The sequence below is a fragment of the Panthera uncia genome, chromosome X, assembly GCF_023721935.1.
Source record: "Panthera uncia isolate 11264 chromosome X, Puncia_PCG_1.0, whole genome shotgun sequence".
Classification (NCBI taxonomy): Eukaryota; Metazoa; Chordata; class Mammalia; order Carnivora; family Felidae; genus Panthera; species Panthera uncia.
Window position 1 is genome coordinate 37,064,020 of NC_064817.1, and position 22,834 is coordinate 37,086,853.

At 44.7% G+C, this 22,834-nt stretch overlaps 2 protein-coding genes across 3 annotated transcripts in view; one reads left to right on the forward strand and one right to left on the reverse strand.

Moving 5' to 3' along the window:
• EFHC2 (EF-hand domain containing 2) overlaps window positions 1–22,834 on the reverse strand; it is a 212,067-nt gene that overhangs the window by 151,600 nt on the left and 37,633 nt on the right. The window lies entirely within an intron of this gene.
• LOC125932139 (putative deoxyribonuclease TATDN2) lies at window positions 2,047–9,058 on the forward strand. The gene has a single exon (XM_049644588.1). It carries the CDS (start codon window positions 2,544–2,546, stop codon window positions 4,368–4,370), a length of 1,827 nt encoding a protein of 608 aa, XP_049500545.1. The 5' UTR covers window positions 2,047–2,543; the 3' UTR covers window positions 4,371–9,058.

Here is a 22,834-nt window from a genome sequence, read left to right on the forward strand (position 1 = left end):
GCTGAAAATATAGTGGGAGGGAATAGTTATGTTCACAATAGAATAAAAAATAACCAAACACTTAAAAATAGTTGTCATGAAAACTCTGGGACCCAGATGAAACTCTAAAAACACTTGCTAGAAAATACAGGCGAACTTGACTAACAGGTGGGGCATATTCTGGGTAAGCAGACTGAAATAACATAGTTCAAGTTCACTGGTGCTTTGGAAGAATTTGAAAAAAAAATAATTCTATGTCCACCTGATGAAATAAACAAGTCTGCCTATTAAAGAAAATAATAAAAATTAAAGGTAATGTAGGGGACCTAACCCTCCCAGATTTTATACATTACTATAATACAATGCTTCAATTATCAAAACAGTGTACCACCACAGTGGTAAGAAACAGAATGATAGGTGAAAAACAAAAAATGGTCTGGAAATACACTCTATTACATGTAGAAATTTAAAACGTGAAGAGACAGTCACATATCCGTAAGTGAAAAAAATACTAACTTGGAATAGCGTCAAGGTACATCCCAACCTGAAACAAATGATAACCCAAAATATATACCAGATGGGTTATCAGCTTAAATATAACAAATCAACACCCTTTACCCATCCCCCAAATATATGTGTGTGTGTCAAAGCCTTGAAAGGGAGGATGACCGTTCTAGGCTTAGGAGAAAAAAGAAAATTATGAAAGAAAAAAACCAGAACTTGACCATAAAAACACAAGTGATCACTTCAACGGACTAAAATGTAAATTAAAAAACATACTAAGTGAAAAACTCTAATAGGAGTTTAATTTATAAAGATATGTTTTAATTAACTTTTAAAAGACCCTTTAAGAAGAAATGAAAAGAGAGCTTCAAGTTTACCAGAGGGTCACTACATAAAAGAAAAATGTTTCTGCTAAGAAATCGTCAGCCAAGAGCGGATTAAAAATCACAGGCAGTGGTTTTCTTTCTCCTATTAAATGGACCTGGTGGGATTTTTCATCACAGATGGGATTTTAAACTACTACTATGCTTCTAGGACAATGGGGTGCTATGAGGAGCCATGTTTAAATTCCTATACTTCTCAGGAACTCCATTTCTGGGCATGTAGCCCAAAGAAACAAACCAAAATATGGAGAAACATATGTGCAGAGATGTTCTTTGCAACGGGTTGGTTTTTTTTTTTTAATAGAAAAAAAAAAAAAAAACTAGCCCGAGGGAACGTAAAAAATTAACAGAAGGGAAGGGTTCGGTAAATTATGGCACATCTATGTACTCTGTGGAATATTACGAAGGCACTAGTATGAAGTTTTCAAAAATTATACAGCAGGAAGGAAAATACTTCAGATACGCAGAAACGTTGAGCGGAAAAAAAACACAGAACTGAAAATGGTAACATACCATAATTACGACTATGCTTTTTTAAAGCACGTATACTTAAACATGTTTTAAAAACTAGGTTTTTCCGAAAAGAACGGCGGGGGTGGGGGAGGGGAGACAAACAGCAAGCCATGGTGGTAGTTCCTGCGGAACCCTAGCTGGGCAGCAAGGCGGAAGAGTCAACTGGGGACGGGGGACAACTTACACAAGGCGGTGCTGGAACACCGGCGGCTTGTTGGAGGAGGGGTGATGAGTACTTCCGGGGGCCAAGGCGAGTGGGGGGGGGGGGCCGGGGGGGGGGGGGGGGGGGCTGGGGGGGGCCAAGGCTGGGGGGGGGGGGGAGCCTGGTGGGGGGGGGTGAGTGCTTCCGGTGGCCGAGGCTACTGGATGCGGAGAGCCTTCGCGTCCGCTCCGGTGCTGGGTTCGAACCTAGCCACACCTTTGGCGGCCTGGACCTCTGGGCCCCGGGCCCGGCTCAGACATACCTCTCCTGGACCTCTGGGCCCCGGGCCCGGCTCAGACATACCTCTGTGTGGTCCCTGGAGCCCCTCGCGGTCTTTTCGAGGGTTTTGACATCTCGCACTCCAAACCTAAAAGAAGAGCTCTACGACCCCGGAAGCGCTTCTACACCCACGCCCGGAAGTAGCGAAAAAGAAAGTGCGCAGTAATCTCGGAAGCGCGCCACGCGGCTCCAACGCCACGCCGGGGCTTTGCAAAACCTGCGGTTGTCGCCATTTTGCCACGGCGCCTTGGAATCCAAAGCCATCGCGGAACTTGGTCCTCCCTGAACACGGAAAACTGTGACGGGTTGCTGAAACAATCGGGCAAGGCCCCAAAGAGGCCAGAGCGGCACTCAGGTAGGGCCCCCCCGGTAAATGCAGAGGCCCCTGGGAGCCCGCTGACGTGTCCCCTCCAGCCGGCCACCTCATAACGACGCCTCACGTTCCGGAGAGGCCAGCGCCCCGCAAGTGCCTGAGAACACAGAAAAAGGACTTGCGGCGCCTTTGAGTTGCGGTCTTCCCCGGAGCGCGTCCTGCCAGGGAAATTCCTCCCCACCGTGCCGCCATTGCCGGTGTGGGTGCAGCCTTTAAAGACTGATTGCAGGGAGCGTTCGGGGCTCCTTTGGTTGGCGGAATCCCCTTAGCCCCAACCCATCGGCACGCTGTTAAACCCCTTCTGGGAGAAATGGCTTCTCTAGAGGATGCCCGCCGCCTTGGGGGTAAGACCCCTATCCAGAGCTCCTCAGACTCTGAACCTGCAGCCAGAGCTGAGGGACGACACAGGGAGGCCGCGGAATCAAACAAGGTCAAGGGAAAGAGTGCTACGTTGCACGACCCGACCTCTTCTTCCAATTACATGAAGGCTCTCCAGGGCATCCTGGGAAAGTTCATACCAAAAGGACAGCCCTCCTGGGGTGCAAAACCGAGCACAAGCGAGCATCCCGACCCCGGGGGAGAAACCGCCAGGGTTGTCACCTTCTCTGCTCCTGGGGAAATGCAAGCGTTGGCCCCAGCGGTTAGAGAGAAGGAGAAGATGCTGATAGAGGTCAGCAGTTCTGGTGACAGGAAAGTGATCATCAGTCCTCCGGAGAAACCCAGCAAGAAGTCCCCGGACAACCAGATGGTGGTCGTTTTCGAAAAGGGCTCCCCAGGCCTCCAGTATCTAGACAGACGTAACTCTTATCCAGAATCCCAGCAGTACAAAGAAAGGGATACGGTGACCGAGCGCCCCTCTCCGGCCAGTCACTTGTCTGTGGATGAGCTGGCTGCAATGGGACTCTCTCAGAGGCCAGTCTCCCTGGGTGTCGCCAGAGTCCTGCAGCCTTCATCCTTCGCCGCTAACCCGGTCATGTACCGGCCTCCCGTGTACATGGGTCCTCCGCTCAACTATGCCGGCTACCGCAGCAACATCCTCCAGGCTTCCCACTACGCCTCCGTGGGCAACAGCAGCAACGTCCCCCAGGCCGTGAAGAACTGGGGAGGCTCCGGCGGTTACGCCCCCACGTCAGAAGTGCACTTGCCCAACTGGCCCCGAGACTGGAAGCTGTCAGGAGAAGATCCGGCCCTGAATTTTCCCTTGGTTCGTTTCCCCAGAAGCTCAGCGGCGAGCCAGGAGAGGATGACCGTCCAGGCGGGGATACCGTCACATTCTTGTGCAGGCTGTGCAGCTGGTTCCCCCCCAGGGAGCCACTGGAAGGGAAGCCTGGGTTTCATCGACACCCACTGTCACTTGGACTTGCTCTTCTCCAAGATGTCTTTCCAAGGGTCCTTTAAAAAGTTCACGGAAACGTATAGCCAGTCCTTCCCTAAGGAATTTCAGGGCTGCATCTCTGATTTCTGCGATCCTCGCACACTGAAGGATGGCATGTGGGAAGATCTTCTGAAGGAGGATCTGGTCTGGGGGGCCTTTGGCTGTCACCCCCATTTCGCACGTTACTACAACGAGACTCAGGAGAGAAACATCCTGCAGGCCTTACGACACCCCAGGGCCGTGGCGCTTGGAGAAGTGGGTTTGGATTACTCGTACAAGTGCACCACCCCTGTCCAGCAGCAGCAGAAGGTATTTGAGAGGCAGCTGCAGCTGGCCGTGTCCCTGAACAAGCCCTTGGTGATCCACTGCCGGGAGGCTGACCAAGACCTGCTGGCCATCATGAAACGATACGTGCCTCCTGACTACAAGATCCATAGGCACTGCTTCACTGGCAGTTACCTGCTCGTCGAGCCCCTCTTGAAGTACTTCCCTAACATGTCTGTGGGTTTCACAGCCGTCCTGACTTACTCTTCGGCCTGGGAGACCCGGGATGCCCTGACGCATATCCCACTGGACAGAATCGTCGTGGAAACGGATGCTCCCTATTTCCTGCCTCGGGGGGTTCCCAAAAGCCTTTGCCAGTATGCCCACCCGGGCCTGGCCCTGTACACAGTTCGAGAGATCGCCAGAATCAAAGGTCAGCCGCTCACCCAAATCTTGGCCGCCTTGCGTGAGAACACCAACTACATCTACAATATTTAAGCAAGGAGGGAGTGGTCAGGCGTCTTCCAGAAAAGGGAGACCAGCGGCCTGACAGCACAGACTTGATGTGAACTCTGCCTGCGTCTCGAGGTCAAGACGTGTTCCAGAAGCCCACTAGGACAGCAAAAAAAAGACCGTGGCGGGCTGTTTTCTTCAAAACCTCTTCGTAAGACTTCTCCTTGTGACTGGTAGGATGGGGTGCAGAATGGCAGGATGGGTAGGAGGAACCACCCTCGATGTGGTTTACCAGGGTTTTTCCTCCTGGCCAAATTGTGCCAGGACGGACAGTAAGAAAAGAAAGCGTTCCATAGGGTACAAGTTGGCTAAATCCAGCTGCCTGTTCTCTGCATCCTGGGGCTTTGAGTGGTTGCTGCATAAAGTCACCCTCCTACCTGTCTTTAAAAAACACAGAACAAACAAAAAAGGAATTTGGGAGTTTCAAAGGGAGCCCGGTGATTTGTTCTGTGGGTTCCCAAAACGTAGTTGTTGTTCTAGGAATTCTCTAACCTGTACGGTTTGTCGTTAAATTCATCACTCAGTGACTGCGACTTGCAGTCTCTTGTTTCTAAAGATAAGCCAATACTAGCATTTCATCTCAAAGGCCATGGATTTAGGTAAAAATTAGCCCGTGAATAGGCAGAACGGGCTGGGGGGCGGGCGGCGGGCTCTCCGTGGAGGCACTTCGAGCGACGGGAGCCAGGTCAGTTGAATCTTGGAACAGCGCCGAGATGAGTTTTGCATCTGAACTGAACTCGCAAAGCTTGTATGATTCCAAATCTCTTCACGGAACCAGTATATTAATAGCAACTGCTATTCAGATTGCTCTGACTGTTAACAAGGCCCAACTGTATACCACTTAGAAATACTGTTCTCCTGGAGGACAGAAACAGAGGAGCTTTAGCTTCCCGCTTGGCAAACAGCCGTCCTCCCGGAGAAATTTGCAGGAACTCCCATTTTAGGAAAATATTGGAGTTCTGAAACTTAGTTCTGCCAGCCAAAACACACACCTAAATCCAAGAGTCCCATTATCGGATGAGAAGGGCCATTTTACTTTATTTTTTTTAATGTTTGTTTATTTTTGAGTGCGAGCAAGTTGGGGAGGGGCAGAGGGAGAGGGAGAGAGAGAGAGTCCCAAACGGTCCCAAGTCAGCACAGAGCCCGACGTGGGGCTTCCAACTCCACATCCCGTGATACCGTGACCTGAGCTGGAATCAAGAGTCGGATGTTTAACAGACGGAGCCACCCAGGCACCCCAAGGAGTGCCATCCGTTTTAAAGACGGAAAATTTCTTTTATTCTCACAAACCGACTTGATGAAAATGGGCCCAGCGTTCGCTAGACTTCTCTGGGTTCCTGTGTGTCCTTTTATCTGGATCCTGAAAAATCCGCTGGCTCCCCCTCTGGTTCTCGGCTCAAAAGTCTCCTCCACAGGGAAGCCCTCCCTGACCACCAAATACATAATGCTCCCCTCACCTGGGAGGAAAAAACTCCCTGGCTTACTGTTTGGCTTTCATCATACCACTTGGCACAGGCTGGATTGTGTTGTTAGTCTGCCTGTGCGATCATTGGTTCTCCTCCCCACTAGGTTTAGAAGCTTGCCATTCTTCATCACGCCCGATGAACGCACACCTTGTACATACACCCTTTGTTAGAACAGTATCTGGAACAGTGCAGGCCCTCAGCAAAGATTTAACATGGGAGTTACTGTCTCCCTGGATGGGATAAGTGACGTCACTGACACCTGGGAGTTAAGTGACAGTATTTTGTGCAGGAGGGGGGGGCGGGGGACAGATAGTAGGGAGAGCACAGAGAAATAAACCACCATCTCTAGCATGCCCTTTAAAAGGCGAGGCAAAAGAATTGACGGGCGGCGATACTCTGTTTCCACGTCCTCCGGAGTAAGAGACTATTAAATAGAGAGGGTCGAACCCTGCCAGGACCCTGATAGTTCGTGTTTCTGTAAATAACCCTGAATGTATCATAGATTTTTCTTTTCCCTCTTTGCTGCGGATCCAGTTTTTTTTTTTGATTAGAAGGAAGCGGAAGTGTAAGAAAGCTGTTAAGAGCTTTACTTTTCTTTAGGAGAACAAAAGAAGTCCAGTGTCAAAGGTGCAAGTTGATTATCTTTTCAAGACCGAAAAGCCTTCCAACACGAAGCCAGTGTTTTGAGGCAAGGCTTTTTTTGTTCCCCCATTTAATGCACACTGTAAAGAGACACGGCACAGAGTGTGTCCCTCAACCCACAGGAGCCCTGAGCTTTTTATAAAGGGTTGCAGAAAAGAAGGTTCCATGGACACACATCTTGGGGGAAATACTGAGTTATAACAAAGTTCCACACTTTTACTTTGGGGATCTCACATGTCCTTTTATATGCTGATGTGAGCCACACGTCCCCAAGAGGGTGTTTCTCAAGGTTACCTCTAGATTAGTTTGATTCATTCGAGATAACAGTTCAGCAAGCTCAAGTTCTTTGGGACCGCAAGCGTGGGAAACACCTCAGTCACACTCTTCGCTGTTGCGGTCCCCTTACCACATCGTGTACTTCTCTGTGCTCCTCACACCCTTTTTCATTGCCCTTTCTAGCTGCCTAAGATCCATGGAGAACAAAACACAAAATGTCATTGATCCGGTCCTAGCAAGGTGACATTACCAAGTGGGCATTTCAAAAATGGGTGTGAATGAACAATTGCATTTGTAAGTACACGTTGCACAAAAGAGAGAGAAAATATATATACACACAACAATTAATTTTCCTCTCCAAAAAAGAAGTATCTCCTTTTTATACGGAGAAAATACTTTTCTTATCTGTTCCTCTCCCTCTGCATTTTTATGGCAAATGCATAGACTATGCTCTGCAGTGTTTCTAACACGCGGGAGAGCGCCTTGCCATAGTTCAGCTTTATTTCTTCAGGAATGGGAGTGGACAGTGTGGTTTTTTTCTGAGTGCAGTACATCCAAAGTGGCCTAAATAAAAAAATCACAATCTTCCTTTACTTATTGCATAAATGTGGTAAAGAACACCTCATCTATTCATGCTACTGGGTAAAAATAAGACGAAACCTTGTGATCCAGATGTACAAAATTTTGGAGCACTCTGTAAATAGCTTTCTGGTGATCGATATTCCATTGAGCCTCAAAGAATGATTGGAATTTATACGTTTGCATGGCACTTCAAAATTGGTGTCTCCTCGCACATTCTAGAGGCTTCAGAGAGCCACGGGAGCAACCGGTGATCTAGAAATTCAATTTGCCGTTAGTGGTCCCTGGGCCATCGGTCAGCTCAGAGTCACAGGGCCTCTCGGGCCCATTAACGGGCTCCCTGAACCTTGGCACTTGTCTTAATGCATGTCAATATCTTGTTTCTGTTCAATTTTAGAAAGGCCCTCCTTCCACCTTTAAAGCTCAGAAGGAACAAACTGCCCACTTGGTCTTGGGAGACGGGGGTGGGGAGGGTCTGTTTTTCCAGTTGGTCTGTATTCGTATCTGACTTCCAAATTAGTACCCGATGATAGAACTTTTGAAACCACTACGGAGCATGAAGTGGGGTAAAATAGTTAGAGACGGTCACTTAAACACGTGGAGTGTTCTCCGCTTTTCTCTGATATTACCATTCTTATTGGCCAATTGCTTGAGTCAGTTTTGCTAATTAACATCTACCAGGATATTCACTTCACCTAATTGGCATAAGCTAGACATTTCACTCGCTCCAAATTTGTGATTGAAATACATTATTTGGTGTATCTTCGTTTGCTATCCCGAGCAAACAAGCTAGAAGTTTGTTGATTCTGTTGTTTGTTTTAAAGAATCAGCTCTTAGAGTTTTTATTCGTATCTATTCTGTGTACTGATTTATAAAATCCTGCTTTTGAAGTTTATGAAGTTTTTGCCTTCAGCTCTCAGATGATCTGTTTTATTTTGCTTTTCTTAATGCCTTAAGGTAAATGCTCAGTTTAGTTTTAATTTGGGGGAGGGGAGGGAAAGGACAAGGTATTTGATAGCATAAATTTGCCTGTAATGGTAACTCTGCATTATATCTGTAGGAGTTTCTATTTTCATGAAGTTTACTTTCCTACTCTAAAAATTAATACATATTACAAAAACATGAACAGAAAGAAGTACATGGTATTTCTACTACCTAGAACCTACTGTTTTGTTATGGTTTTCCCTTTAAGGTAATTGTGATCAACAGGGCTATGTAAAATTATTTTATTTTATTTTATTTTATTTTTTTATAACCTAGATAGAAACACAAAGTATGCATGTTTTTTAAGCAAAGCTAAAGAACAAACGAGTACAGGTCCTAGAGAAAGAGGATATAAAGCTTTTTTTTTTCTTTTCCTTTTGACTGACTTTATTTTACTGTATTATTATTTTTAATTTTTAAAGAATTTTCAGTTGAAGTATTAACTCCAAAAGTTAACGGTCTGCGTAAAGTCGCAAAAATAGAGAAATGCATGTATAGCCCTATCTTGTATTGGGATTCATTTCATTATTGTTATTATTTTATCTTCCAATAAACACTTAAAATGGTTACATAAAGCTTCGAACTTTATATTTTATAATTATATGGTTTTTTTCCATTGCTCATCACAAATCCTTTTATTTCATGACTTCCCAATGGTTAAACTGTTTAATTTGTTTTACAGTTGGCTAGAGTGCATCTTCCAGCAACTTCCTCAGGAAAAGTATGGGAATGGCATATTTATGAGAAATTACATACCTGAGAACATCTTTCTGCTACTTTCACTAATGAGTAATACCTCGGCTGGGTCTGGAATTTCTGGGTCATAAACATTTTCCCCTAAAATATAGCTATTCCTTTGTTGTCTTCTGGTATATTAATCTTGCAGAAAATTCTGAGGTCAACTTCTTTGGGGATTTAACTACTTTCTCTGGTCAGGATTCTTGGTAATTTGCCTTATCCTTGAAAGTAACAGAAAACTTGCCCCAATATATCAAATTATTGGTCCCTTTTTTATTTTCTCTGGTACATGGTAAACATTCAGTCCTCAGATCTGTGTCTTTTTATAGTCGAGAAGGTCGGGTTGGTTTTTGTTATTTCTTACGGTATGCTTAATTGATTTGGCTGCTTTTAATCTAGCTTCTAATTCTTTAGGAACAATTGTATCTGTCTGGCCTTTCATTATCGATCTCGGTGCTTTTTTTTTTTTCTTTCTTTTTAAGATTTTATTTTTAAGTAATCTCTCTGTCCAACGTGGTGCTTGAACTCGAGACCCCGTTCTTGGTCCTCTTACAGCTGACCCTCTACTCTACTCTGCATTTTGGGAGAGTTTCTCAGGTTTCCCTTTTCCATCATTCATCTCATTTTCAACAGGCGCCACTGTTTTCTTCACTACATATAATGCATTTCTGACTTTCCTCACATTTCTTCCTTCCTCAGCGAGCTCCCGTTGCCTTTCTGCCCAGAGTCTCGGTCAGCAGTGTTCTAAATGTATTCCCCTTGCTCTATTTTCTCCCTCCAGCTTTCACTTCACAGCGTTTGCTTTAACTGCTTACTTTGTTCTGTGACTTCTTTGCACTCCATCGAAAGCACAAAGCAAACTGTTATCAAAAGTGTGCATTTTCCTACAGAAAATATTTTTCTTCCTCTGCCTCTTAAATACTATGTTCTCCATTTATGTTGCAGTCTTTCAGGAACTTAATTGGCTTTCTTTGTTCAGTCTTGAACAAAGAACAGTCTATCCAGGCTGGTGTTTACCCCAAAATACGGTGGGTAGGTTCCCTTTCCCTTCCTTCACCAGCCATTCAAATGTTTTGATTCTTCCTCCCACTGGGAGGCTAGGTGATAGAAATTCACGTACAGCATGTTAAGGGAAGTATGGAGGGAGGTGGGGCCATGGATGGTTCCCTAGGGGGAAAAAAAACCTCAAAATTTTCCATACATAAAAAAAATTCCAACAAACATTTTCCAAATTGACCTGACCTCTACTCCAGGCACAGAACTTACGCAGCCAGTCCTTCATGTACCCTGCCTGTCACAACAGAGAAATGCCCTAATGCGAGGCCTGCTTTTCTTTCAGGGCAGCTATTCCCGGGCCTTCTAGTGACACTCGTAAGCCATCAACAGCCGTGAAAGTAAGGCAAGTGGAAGCCCCCACAGATTGTCCTAACCGCCCTCTCCCCCCCCTCCCCCAAACTCAATTCTCGTCACTTTTTTAGGGAGTAAAAATATGATCCCATCTGCACTACAGCTAGGAGACATTCGTCTGCGTTTTCGGCATGAAGATGGACCTTCTCCCTGCCCTCTGACACTAATAACGTTTCTCCAGATTTTAAAATTCTGCAGTCATTTTAATGGGGATTGCGAAGGTGAAGAGGTTCATCTAAATATCAGTGCTCAAGTTAGAATTTCACTCCAAATACCCATTTTTTTCTCACTTTTTTTTTTGATAAATTTATGTTCCTATGGATACTGTGTCTAAATAGGCATAGCTTATTTTAAGAAAATTCAACTTATACAGATCTGAATTTCATTTGGCTTGTTGAACATAAGAGATGGTCAGTAAAGGTAAGTGGAATGAATGGATGACAAAACCCGCAAAATACAGAGAGATGACTTCCAAGTAATTTTTTATTACAAAAATATTATCATAAATCTATTTATAATCTGTGCTCCAATTTTCCACAACTAAACCTACTGTTTAAGATGAAAGAAACACCTATACAGACAGCATAAGCATTCATCAAGCTTATGTTTACTTGTCTGCTGCCTCTTAAGACCTGATTTTATGATGCATAAAAGGGGGGGGGGGGAGACGGAGAATGCTAGAACATTCTTCCTGTAGCTTTATCACCAATTACCCATATAACTGGTGCAAACCACTGAAACTCTTCATTTGCTGGTTAACCTTGCAGCAAAAAAATTAGAAAATCAACACTTGCTAACCACAGGCCAGTGCAGCACTATTTAAAGGACTAAGAAAATTATGTATATATAACAGAGCTTTGGAGAGAAAATGAATGTATAAAAATACTGAATAATATATAAATCGGTGTAGGATGCAAAGCTGGAAGCTTAAGAATACTGTCAAAACCACATCTAAAATAATCTTTTCACATCCTTATTGAATCTATTGAGCAAGGCAATGAAAAAACACTTGATATTACTAAGAGGAAAGCCTCAGACCCACTGCTTAAACTCAGACTTCCTGGAAAAATAATTAGAACTAGAAAAAGGGATCACCTCATCCAACAGAAACCACGTTGCTAATCATGGCATTTTGTAAACTGAATAGCGACAACAGATTACTGAAATATTTGATACAAAAGATAAAGGGAAAATCTTTGGTAAAAAAAATACATATATATGAAATTTATCAAATACATCAAGTGTGTGTATATATACTGTGTGTGTGTGTGTATATATATATATACACACACATATACATACATACCTATATATATACATATACATGTGCATACATATATATACATACATACATATATGTATCTCCCCGAGGAATTAATACCAGAACCAAAGCAGACACACTTCTTCATGCCATCATTTGGAGATATGTACTTTAAAAAGGCTGGATTTTCTACCTGAAAGACTCAGAAGAAAGATGCTTTGATAAGAGGACTTTCATGTTCTCTTCCAATCAAAATAATCCATTCTATATTTCTAATAATTACCCAATAAACCGGACTCCCCAGTACACTGGATCCTCCTGCTGGTTTCAAAGTAGGTTACTTACTTCCCACAAGGGCACTGGCAGCTGAGACCACAAAATGGATACTCAATACGGAAAGGCTCGTTGATCAAAAGCAAAGGGACACCAGACCAACCCAGTTACAAAGCACCTGCCAAATTCAAAGCTGTGTGTGAAGGGTACGACACGCAAGACAATCCCTCCAGGTACAAGGACTGTACCGTCAGGTAAGGGAGATCAGACTATACGCAAGTAACTCCAGAACGGCGTATGGTGCCTCCAAATAATTATAATGCCCTGGATAGAGAGCTAAAGATCCCATCATATTTTTAAAAATCCACTCGGCATACATTGCTGAGTGCCTGCTATGGGCCGAGTGCCATGCTAGACTCTTGAGATTCGAAGATAAATGAAAATAGCCAACACTGATCACATAGTTAAAATGGATCAGACAACACGTAAAGGGCTTTTACACCCTACCTCGTTCACATCTCCCAACACATCTACAAAGTAGGTGTTATGGTGATTGCTGTTGTATAAAAATCAAGGTTTAGGACATGAAGTGACCGAAGGTCTCAAGGTAAGAGAATGGGGCAGCTGGGATTAGAACGGCAACTGCCTAGCTTCGGAGGCCACCGGTGAACCATGGTCTCCCAAACTGCCCCCGAAACCCCGCCACGCTCCAGCTCGGTGGAGGACACAGAGAAGCGTAATTGGGCTATTCTAACAGGAGTCTGAAAACGCTCTAGTAGGAGGGGGATACGCCAAGATACCGGAGAGCGTCAAGAAGAAGGCATTACGAAACAAACAAAAGGCATCACAGTGGAGGTGACATCTGAAGTGGGTCTTCAGAGTGGAGAGATGGAGGGTGAGCTGCACACACAGACAAGTGGGGAAGGGCATTCTCTGCAGAGGGAACAGCATGTGCAAAGCGTACGTGGGGCCTTGCGAGTCATTCTGTGTGGCAGAACGCCGAGTGGGAAAGGGAGAGCAGAGAAGATTTAGCAAAAGCACAAGAGCCAAAAGATCGGTGGTCCCTGGGTCACGCAAAGTTAAAGTTAGGTCAAAGGACTGTAAACATTTTTATTTTTTTTTTTATTTATTTTGAGAGAGCGAGCACACACGTGCGAGAGAGGGAGAGAGAATCCCCAGCAGACTCTGTGCTGTCAGGATAGAGCCTTGACGCAGGGCTCGATCTCATGAACCATGAGATCATGACCTGAGCCAAAACCAAGAGTCAGATGCTTAACTGACTGAGCCACCCAGGCGCCCCTGGAAACATTTTAGAAAGTTAACTGTTATGGCAGCGTGGGCAGTTGAGAAAGAGGATCGGATTGAAGGCAGGGATGTCACTGAAGAGGCTACTCTCCAGGTGACAGACAGGAACTAGGATAGCAGTGGTGGCCTTGGAAAGGGGGCTGATGGCAGGAGGATTTGAGAAGGAGATGGGACCTAGGTCAACAGTGACGGAGTGTAATGGTGGCTCTCTTATTTGCTTGAACATAAACAAAAACATAGAATATAGTGAGTTAACATTTAGACGTAACTCAAATAATAAGCCAAGTGTGAACCAGTCACAGCATGGTAGTATGTTCAAAGAAAAGGCCGGGCAAGGGACGCCTGGGTGGCTCGGTCGGTTGAGCGTCCAACTTCGGCTCAGGTCATGATCTCGCAGTTTGAGAGTTTGAGCCCCGCGTCGGGCTCTGTGCTGACAGCTCGGAGCCTGGAGGCTGCTTTAGATTCTGTGTCTCCCTCTCTGCCCCTCCCCTGCTTGTACTCTCTCTCTCTCTCTCAAAAATAAAATAAACATTAAAAAAGAAAAAGGGCTGGGCAACCACTAGCAACGGAAGAGTCTGTCTCTATCATAGAACTTGGAAGAAACTCTAAAGGTCATCTGATTTATGCTCATCTACACTTCCCCCAAATGCCTTCCCTCTTCATTTTCCATGCTCAAAAGTCTTCCACTTCCTCACCATCAGCTCTATGATTTCTCTTCCTCTCTTCACCCCCTTACTCCAGTCCTTCTCCCTTTCCTACATCCCCTAAAGCCTGAGAATTGAACTGAACAACTGAGAAGAATCCTTAGAGGATGGAGGACGGGGAAAGTGGAATGATCAAAGTTCTGTTCAACAGCAGGATGTAGGGAAAAAAAACTAGAAAGCTGGGAACACACTTTAAGAATATTCTCCCCTGGGGCACCTGGGTGGTTCAGTTGGTTGAGCGTCAGACTTCAGCTCAGGTCATGATCTCACAGTTCATGAGCTCGAGCCCCACATCGGGCTTGCCGCTGTCGGCACAGAACCCGCTTCGGATCCTCTGTCCCCCTCTCTGCCCCTCCCCCACTCATGCTTGCACGCTCTCTCTCTCTTAAAAATAAACATTAAAAAAAAAGAATATTATCCCCATTATGCATCAGTGAGAACCAAAGTTTCAATTAATAAAGCTGACTATAAAAGTCAACGACCAGAATTGAAAATACAGGGTTTTTTTTTTTAAGTTTATTTATTTATTTGAGAGTGAGACCGCAAGCAGGGGAGGGGCAGAGACAGAGGGAGAGAGAGAGGACCCCAAGCAGGCTCCACACTGTCACTGCAGAGCCTGATGAGGGGCTCGATCCTATGAACCGTGAGATCGTGACCTGTGCCAAAGTCAGAGGCTTACCCCACTGAGCCACCCAGGTGCCCCCAGTTTTGTTTTTGACACTCAAACACAAACGCAAAAATAAATGATCTGAAATACCAGATGAAATCAAATCAACAAGTACAACCACAGAGAAAGACAGTAACACACGCTCAAAACAGGTTTCCAATTTTAAGCTAAAAAGGAAGAGAACGAGTAGACCACAAAGGAAATAAAGGGCGTACGTGAAGTTTCTAGAACCTAGATGGTGATGGCGTAAAATCTTGGAATGCAAGATCAGAATAGTCGGGATGTAAACACAGTTGTCAAAGTCTATTACTGACTGCTATTAGTTCCGAATGATGGAAAAGTAAAATAATAACACAGGTTATTATTTAGCACCTTTCCTCCTAAAAGGCCATTAGGTGAGAATCCGCTAAAACAGAGTAGACATTATAAAATCTCTTGTTTAAGGGATAGAAGACTCGTTGAAAGTATCCTCATACCCATAGCATAAATGGAACGGTAGGAAACAAGTGGAAGGAACAACGTACCAGCAGCTTAATGGTTACGGTTTATTTTTTTTTTTAATTTTTTTTTAACGTTTATTTATTTTTGAGACAGAGAGAGACAGAGCATGAACGGGGGAGGGGCAGAGAGAGAGGGAGACACAGAATCGGAAGCAGGCTCCAGGCTCTGACCCATCAGCCCAGAGCCCGACGCGGGGCTCGAACTCACAGACCGGGAGATTGTGACCTGAGCTGAAGTCGGACACTTAACCAACTGCGCCACCCAGGCGCCCCAACGGTTTAGAAGTCACTTGTCTCACTGGCGGCACGTCCAAACTTACTCTTCCGGAACATGGCAGAATTTGTGCCAAAGAAGAATGCCAGAACCCTGCAGCACAGGTGATGGCTGGCACAGACCGGTTTATGCCTCCCTTCCCCTAGGAACACCACCCTCTCTACCCCATGTAAGAAAATAAGCCAAATATTGGCAAAGGAGGAGACTTATTTTTTTTGTGACTACTAGCAGCGGGGCACTTGCCACGCACTGTCCATCTGATGCCCACAGCAACTCTAAGGCGGGGGGGGGGTCTGTTATTCATCTTGGACAGATAAGGGAATTGAGACCAAGGGAAGTCAAAAACATAGCCAAGAAGATGGGGCGCCTGGGTGGCTCGGTCGGTTGGGCGGCTGACTTCGGTTCAGGTCATGATCTCGCGGTCCGTGAGTTCGAGCCCCGAGTTGGGCTCTGTGCTGGCAGCTCAGAGCCTGGAGCCCGCTTCAGATTCTGTGTCTCCCTCTCTCTGACCCTCCCCCGTTCATGCTCTGTCTCTCTCTGTCTCAAAAATAAATAAACGTTAAAAAAAAAAAAATTAAAAAAAAAAAACAAAAAACATAGCCAAGAAGAAACAGGCAATAAGTGATAAATCCACATTCTGAACCCACCTGTCTGACCGGAAAGCTACACCAAAGAGCCTCGCACTGGGGGGTGTCGCAGGAGCACCATGTTCCCGAGGGGTACCTGACCCATACACAGAGTTCATTTCAAACAACACTCCATTTGGGGTGACGTACACACCCAGGGTCCAACCCGAGGGGTAAAGGGAAGGGAAAAGACCTGGCATAACAATGCCAATGAGGACCGTGATAGTTATACTCTCCTAAGAGAGGTCATTGGCAACTGCAAGCCCTAAAACAAAGGAAGATAAAAGTAGAGAGAGGAAAGAAAGTTAAATGGGACCCTCACGATGGAAGAGAAATAAAAACGAATGGGGGAGGGGGGACCTGGGTGATTCAGTCAGTTGAATGTCCGACTCTTGATTTTGGCTCAGGTCATCATCCTAGGGTTGTGGGATCGAGCCCTGCATCTGGCTCCTCGCTGAGCAGGGAGCCTGCTTAAGATAAGCTCTCTCTCTCTGCCCTTCTCCTGCTCACACTTTCTCGCTCTAAAAAAAATTTTTTTTTAAATGGGGCACTTGTGGAGCACCTGGGTGGCTCAGTCGGTTAGGCGTCCGACTTCGGCTCAGGTCATGATCTCGCGGTCCGTGAGTTCGAGCCCCGTGTCGGGCTCTCTGCTGACAGCTCAGAGCCTGGAGCCTATTTCAGATTCTGTGTCTCCCTCTCTCTGACCCTCCCCCGTTCATGCTCTGTCTCTCTCTGTCTCAAAAATAAAAAATAAACAGTAAAAAAAATTTTTAAAAAATGGGGCACTTGAGTTAAGCATCTGACTTTTGATTTTGGCTCAAGTCATGATCTCACGGTTAGAGTTCAAGCCCTGCATCAGGCTCTGTGCTGACAATGCAGAGGCTGCTTGGGATTCTGTCGCTGACAATGCAGAGGCTGCTTGGGATTCTGTCTGTCTTCCACTCTGTGTGTCCCTCCCTTGCTTGCTCGCTCGCTCGCTCTCTGAAAATAAATAAACATTAAAATTAATTAAATTTTTTTTTAAAAAATGAAAGTAAAGAGAATGAGAATAAAGACAGAAAGTCCTGTAAACGAGAAAAAGAAAGAAAAAAGGTCACAAGGATGGAAGAAGGAGGGATGAAAAGGTTGAGAGAGGGGACAAGAGGAAAGGAAATGGGACATTGAAAAAAAAATGGAGGTAAGCATCTGGCCTCCTTTTGCATAATGTGGCGTTCTGGCTCTCCCTGCCCCCCCTCCCCACTTCTGAGGCCCTGGAAACAACCATGCTCCCCCAATTAGTTAAACTTCTGATAAAAGGTTTACGATAATGACCTGTGTCCCTGGAGAACTCTCTTTATTAAAAGAACTATTACCACGCTAAACAGCACGAGGAATTTCATAGGAAGAATGAGAATTTAAATGGAAGAGAATAATTAAAATAAATAGAAGGATATGGACAATTCTAATGCTTTAAAATGTTTAAAAAACCTCTGAAGGGGCTTAGGAGAGTAATTTATTTGAAAATAGAAGACTGGCGTGTTTAAAAATAAAGGGCCATCAATCCAGAGAACGAGAAATGATTACACAAACACTCAGCGCCACAGTAGATTATGACATGAATTGGCTGCACTTTGTTTACATATGAAATACTTTCAAAGCTGTGCCTCAAATCTTAAGTCACAAACAGTGACTGAGACTCCAAGGAGGGCACAATGGAAGGCTCCCATTTATTTATTTATTTATTTATTTATTTTTTTAATTTATTTTTGGGACAGAGAGAGACAGAGCATGAACGGGGGAGGGGCAGAGAGAGAGGGAGACACAGAATCGGAAACAGGCTCCAGGCTCCGAGCCATCAGCCCAGAGCCTGACGCGGGGCTCGAACTCACGGACCGTGAGATCGTGACCTGGCTGAAGTCGGACGCTTAACCGACTGCGCCACCCAGGCGCCCCGGGAAGGCTCCCATTTATATGAACAGACAAAACTAGGGGCGCCTGGGTGGCTCAGTGGGTTAAGAGTCTGACTCCAGCTCAGGTCGTGATCGTACAGGTTGTGAGTTTAAGTCCTGCAGCAGGCTCTTCTGCTTCCCAAAGAAATAAAAACTTTTTTTTTTTTAAAGGGGATTTTTCTAAAACAAGAAAAAAAAAAAAGAAAAGAAGAGACAAAACTAATCTATGGTGATGGAAGTCTAAGCAATGGATGAAGGGCTGAATGGAAGGGGGCACGAGGGAACTTCCTAAAGCAGTACAGAAGCTCCATACGGTGTCCGAGGGGATGGTTACACAGATCCCGGTATTTGTCACAACTCCTGGATCTTGATGCTTAAAATGGGCACGTTTTATCACAGACAAAATTATTCCTCCCTCGGCGAAGTTGATTTTAAGAAATTAAAGTTGACTACCCTGAAGCCTCAAGCCACAAAATCCGAAAGAAATACAGTTATCCCATATCCTGATTGTGGTGGTTGTTACACAGATCTATCCATATGGTAAAACTTCAGAGAACTATAAACTAGGAAGAAAATAGGTGTGCATGTAAAAATTGGTGTAATTCATATAAGGTCCACGGGTTTAGTATTTTACCAATGTCAATTCCCTGGTTTTGATAATGTACTATGGTTATAGAAGCTGTTATCATTGGGAAAAGAGAACAGAAGAACTACCTTGTATCATTTTTGTCATTTCTGGTAAGTCAAGAATTATTTCAAAAATAATTTCTTGGGGCGCCTGGGTGGCTCAGTCGGTTGAGCGGCCGACTTCGGCTCAGGTCATGATCTCGCAAGTCCGTGAGTTCGAGCCCCGCGTCGGGCTCTGTGCTGACAGCTCGGGCTCTGTGCTGACAGCTCGGAGCCTGGAGCCTGTTTCAGATTCCGTGTCTCCCTCTCTCTGACCCTCCCCCGTTCATGCTCTGTCTCTCTCTGTCTCAAAAATAAAATAAACGTTAAAAATTAAAAATAATAATAATAATAATAATAATAATTTCTTAAAAAAAGAACACAGATTGGGGCGCCTGGGTGGCTCAGTCGGTTAAGTGTCAGACTTCTGCTCAGGTCGTGATCTCGCGGTTTGTGAGTTTGAGCCCCATGTCGGGCTTTGTGCTGGCAGCTCAGAGCCTGGAGCCTGCTTCGGATTCTGCGTCTCCCTGTTCTCTCTGCCCCTCCCATGCTCATGCTCTTCTCTCTCGATAATAAACATTATAAAAGAATTTTTTTTAATAAAATTTAAAAAAAACAGATTATACAGTCAACGTGTTCTACTATAACCCACCATCACGGTTACAAAGGGGTGAACTTACATAGGGCATAATTCTGCAAATACAAAATCGAGGAAGGTAAGTTTGTAAATGTTGCCAATAAACCTGCAGTTAGTCTGTATTCAGAGAGAGAAAGTACGTGAACGAACATTACTCAACAGATTTAAAAACTCAGAACAAAATGTTACATCAGCCAAAAATGTAAGTCAACAAACCACACGGCAACTCATTTTGGAGTCATATGAAGTCGCCCGTATGACAAAGACTGTATGTTTAAAAAAAAAAAAAAAACAGAAACAAAACCAAAAACTGGTGTGCACAGAAGACCATCCCATGGCACCTTGATGTTGGACTTCGAACCTCCAGAACAGTGAGGAAATACATCGCTGTCGTTTATGCCACCAAGTCTATGGTATTTTGTTATAGCAGTCCTAGCAAACGAATATATTCAACTATGTAGATCATAACATTTACTTCTTGTGAGGATACAGTTCAGTGACTCTGTAAGTTTATAGAGTTGTGTCATCATCCTCACAATGCGGTTTAGGACATTTCAGTCGCCCTCCTCAAAAGTTCCCCCTCCCGCTGCCAGCCCCCTGCAACTACTGATCTGCTTTCTCGGATATATTTGCCTCTTCTAGCATTTCAGATAGATGGAATCATACAACATAAAGTCTTCTGCGTCTGCTTTCTTTCACTTAGTATGTTTTTGAGGATCATCTATGATGCAATAGGTCTCCGTAGTTTCATTTTATAACTGAAGAGTTTCCACTGAAATGGTTACACCACATTTGGTTTACCTGCTCATCGGTTAATGAACATAGCAGCGATTCCCTGGTTTGGGCTATCACGAGTAATAATGCTATAATCATTCACGTACAAGGTTTTGTCTGTTTCATGAATTGGTTTTTTTGTTTATTTTCGAGAGAGAGCATGAGCACGAATGGGAGAGAAGGGCAGAGGGGGAGAGCAAGAGAGAAAGAGAAAGAGAATTCCAGGCAGGCTCCACGCTCAGCACAGAGCCTGATGCAGGGGTTCAATCCCACAACCCTGGGATCATGACCTGAGCCGAAATCAAAAGTCGGATGCTTGACCAACTGAGCCACTCAGGTGCCACTAATTATGTTTTAATTTCTCTTAGAAAGATCTGCAGGAGTGGAATTACTGAGTCACGTGGTAAGTATCAGTTTAAGTATTTAAGAAGCTGCCAAACTTTCTTTCAAAATGGCAGTATCATTTTATAGTCCTACCAGGAACATATGGACGCTCCAGTTTCTCCATATCCTTTCCCAACACTTGCTACTGTTGATCTTTTTAAGCCATAAACACTCCATGAAAAATACGATTTTAACTTCGGGCTAATGAGAATAAGCCCTAGGCCTAGTTACTGATAAAAAGTTTAGGCCTGAGGAGATGGTCTTAAAATTTCGTCTAATAAGTAGATTCTTATAAATCATAAATTATTATAAATCATAAATTATTAGCATTCTAGATTTTAGAAAAGAGGGGAAAAAGAACTCTCTCCTCTTTAGTGAGAGAGACATTTAGTCCCAATTTGGGTTTCTGTTTCTGTTACATGTCTTTTGAATTTTAAAAGATTAGAGGAGGGGCGCCTGGGTGGCTCAGTCGGTGTAGCATACAATTTTGGCTCAGGTCATGATCTCGCAGTTTGTGAGTTCAAGCCCCGCGTCGGGCTCTGCCGACAGCTCAGAGCCTGGAGCCTGCTTCAGATTCTGTGTCTCCCTCTCTCTCTGCCCCTCCCCTGCTTGTGCTCTCTCAAAAATAAATAAATGTTAAAAAATAAATAAAAAAAAAAAGATTAGAGGAGTGCCTGGGTGCTCAGTCAGTTAAGCGTCCAACTTTGGCTCAGGTCATGATCTCACAGTTCATGAGTTCGAGCCCCGTGTCGGGCTCCGTGCTGGCAGCTCAGAGCCCGGAGCCTGCTGTGGATTCTGTCTCCCTCTCACTCTGCCCCTCCCCAGCTCATGCTCTCTGTCTCTCAAAAATTAATAAATGTTAAAAAAAAAAAAAAAAGATCAGAGGAACCCATTTTGTAGGATGAAATTGGTAACTATCACTTTAACATACACTTAAAGAATGGAACTTTGTGTTTTATACTTAATGGTAAATGCAGAATGCATCGTTGGGAATTTGGGGCACGATACGTTTGATTCCAGGTGAGCCTTTGGAGTGCTTTCCTGAGACTGGCTGAAGATTAATGGAGTCCTGATGTAAAGCCTGGGATTTAAATTGCAATGTGTTGTAATCCCATTGTGTTACGATTATACATATCGATGTCTTTTCTGCAATGATCCTAACAGAATTCAGATAATCTGAAAATTGCATACACCCACTGAAAAATTTTCATTTGACATTTGGGGTATTGGCTGAAAGGTAGAATATCTGGCACATTTTCCAGTTATTTTTGCAAATGGAATTGTATTTTATTTTTATAGACTCTAATTAGAGGTTTTAACATTCCCAAGCGGCCTTGGGCAAAACTTCCAGCATCTGTGTTCACGTGTTGCTCTTTGCTAATCATATGAGATTCTAATGTGTTCGATCGCTCCTTGATAGCCCTGTAGGAAAATCCAGACTCTTTGCTGGCGTTGGGCGAGAAGGAAAAGGCAGCCACCCCAGGCCTTGGCGTCCTCCTGTTGAACATGAACACGTTCCGAGAACACCGGCCTCAGACAAGACCGCTTGTGATCCATTATGATGGATCGAGACAAAAATAAAGTCCGCTCCATAATCATGTCTGAACTCTGAACACAGACAGAACGTGAAAACTGTCCAAACTACAAAATGCCAAACATTCTCCTCTCCTAGATCACAGGAGTCCCTATGAATGAAGTGCATGAAGATACACAATCATAAAAGTACTCTGCCTCCGGACAGAGCCCAATCCAGAGCAAGACCCCACCTCCTTAAGCCCTCCCCCAAATTAGCTAACACAAACCCAGATCCTACAGTAAATCTTTTCTAACACCTGCTTGCTTAGACATCCCTCGATAACTCAGGGTATGGGTCTTCTCTCACCGCAGTGAGTAATAAGCCAACTTGTTCAATTAAAAACGCCATCTAGGGGCGCCTGGGTGGCTCCGTCGGTCAAGTGTCCGACTTTGGCTCAGGTCATGATCTCACAGCTCGTGGGTTCGAGCCCCGCATCAGGCTCTGTGCTGACAGCTCGGAGCCTGGAGCCTGCTTCCCATTCTGTGTCTCCCTCTCTCCCTGCCCCTCCCCTGCTTGCTCACACACACACACACACACACACACACTCGCTCGGTCTCGCTCTCAAAAATAAACATTAAAAAAAAAAAACCTACAATCAAGAGACAGTATCAAGATGGCGGAGTAAGAAGATGCTGAGCTCACCTCTTCCCCCAGACACACCAAAACCCACAACTACACACAGAAGAACGCTGAGAACGAACTGAGGCCTAGCAGAATGGATCATACACAACAAAAGACAAAAAGACAAAAAAGCACTTTGAGAAAGGTAGGAGGGGCAGAGA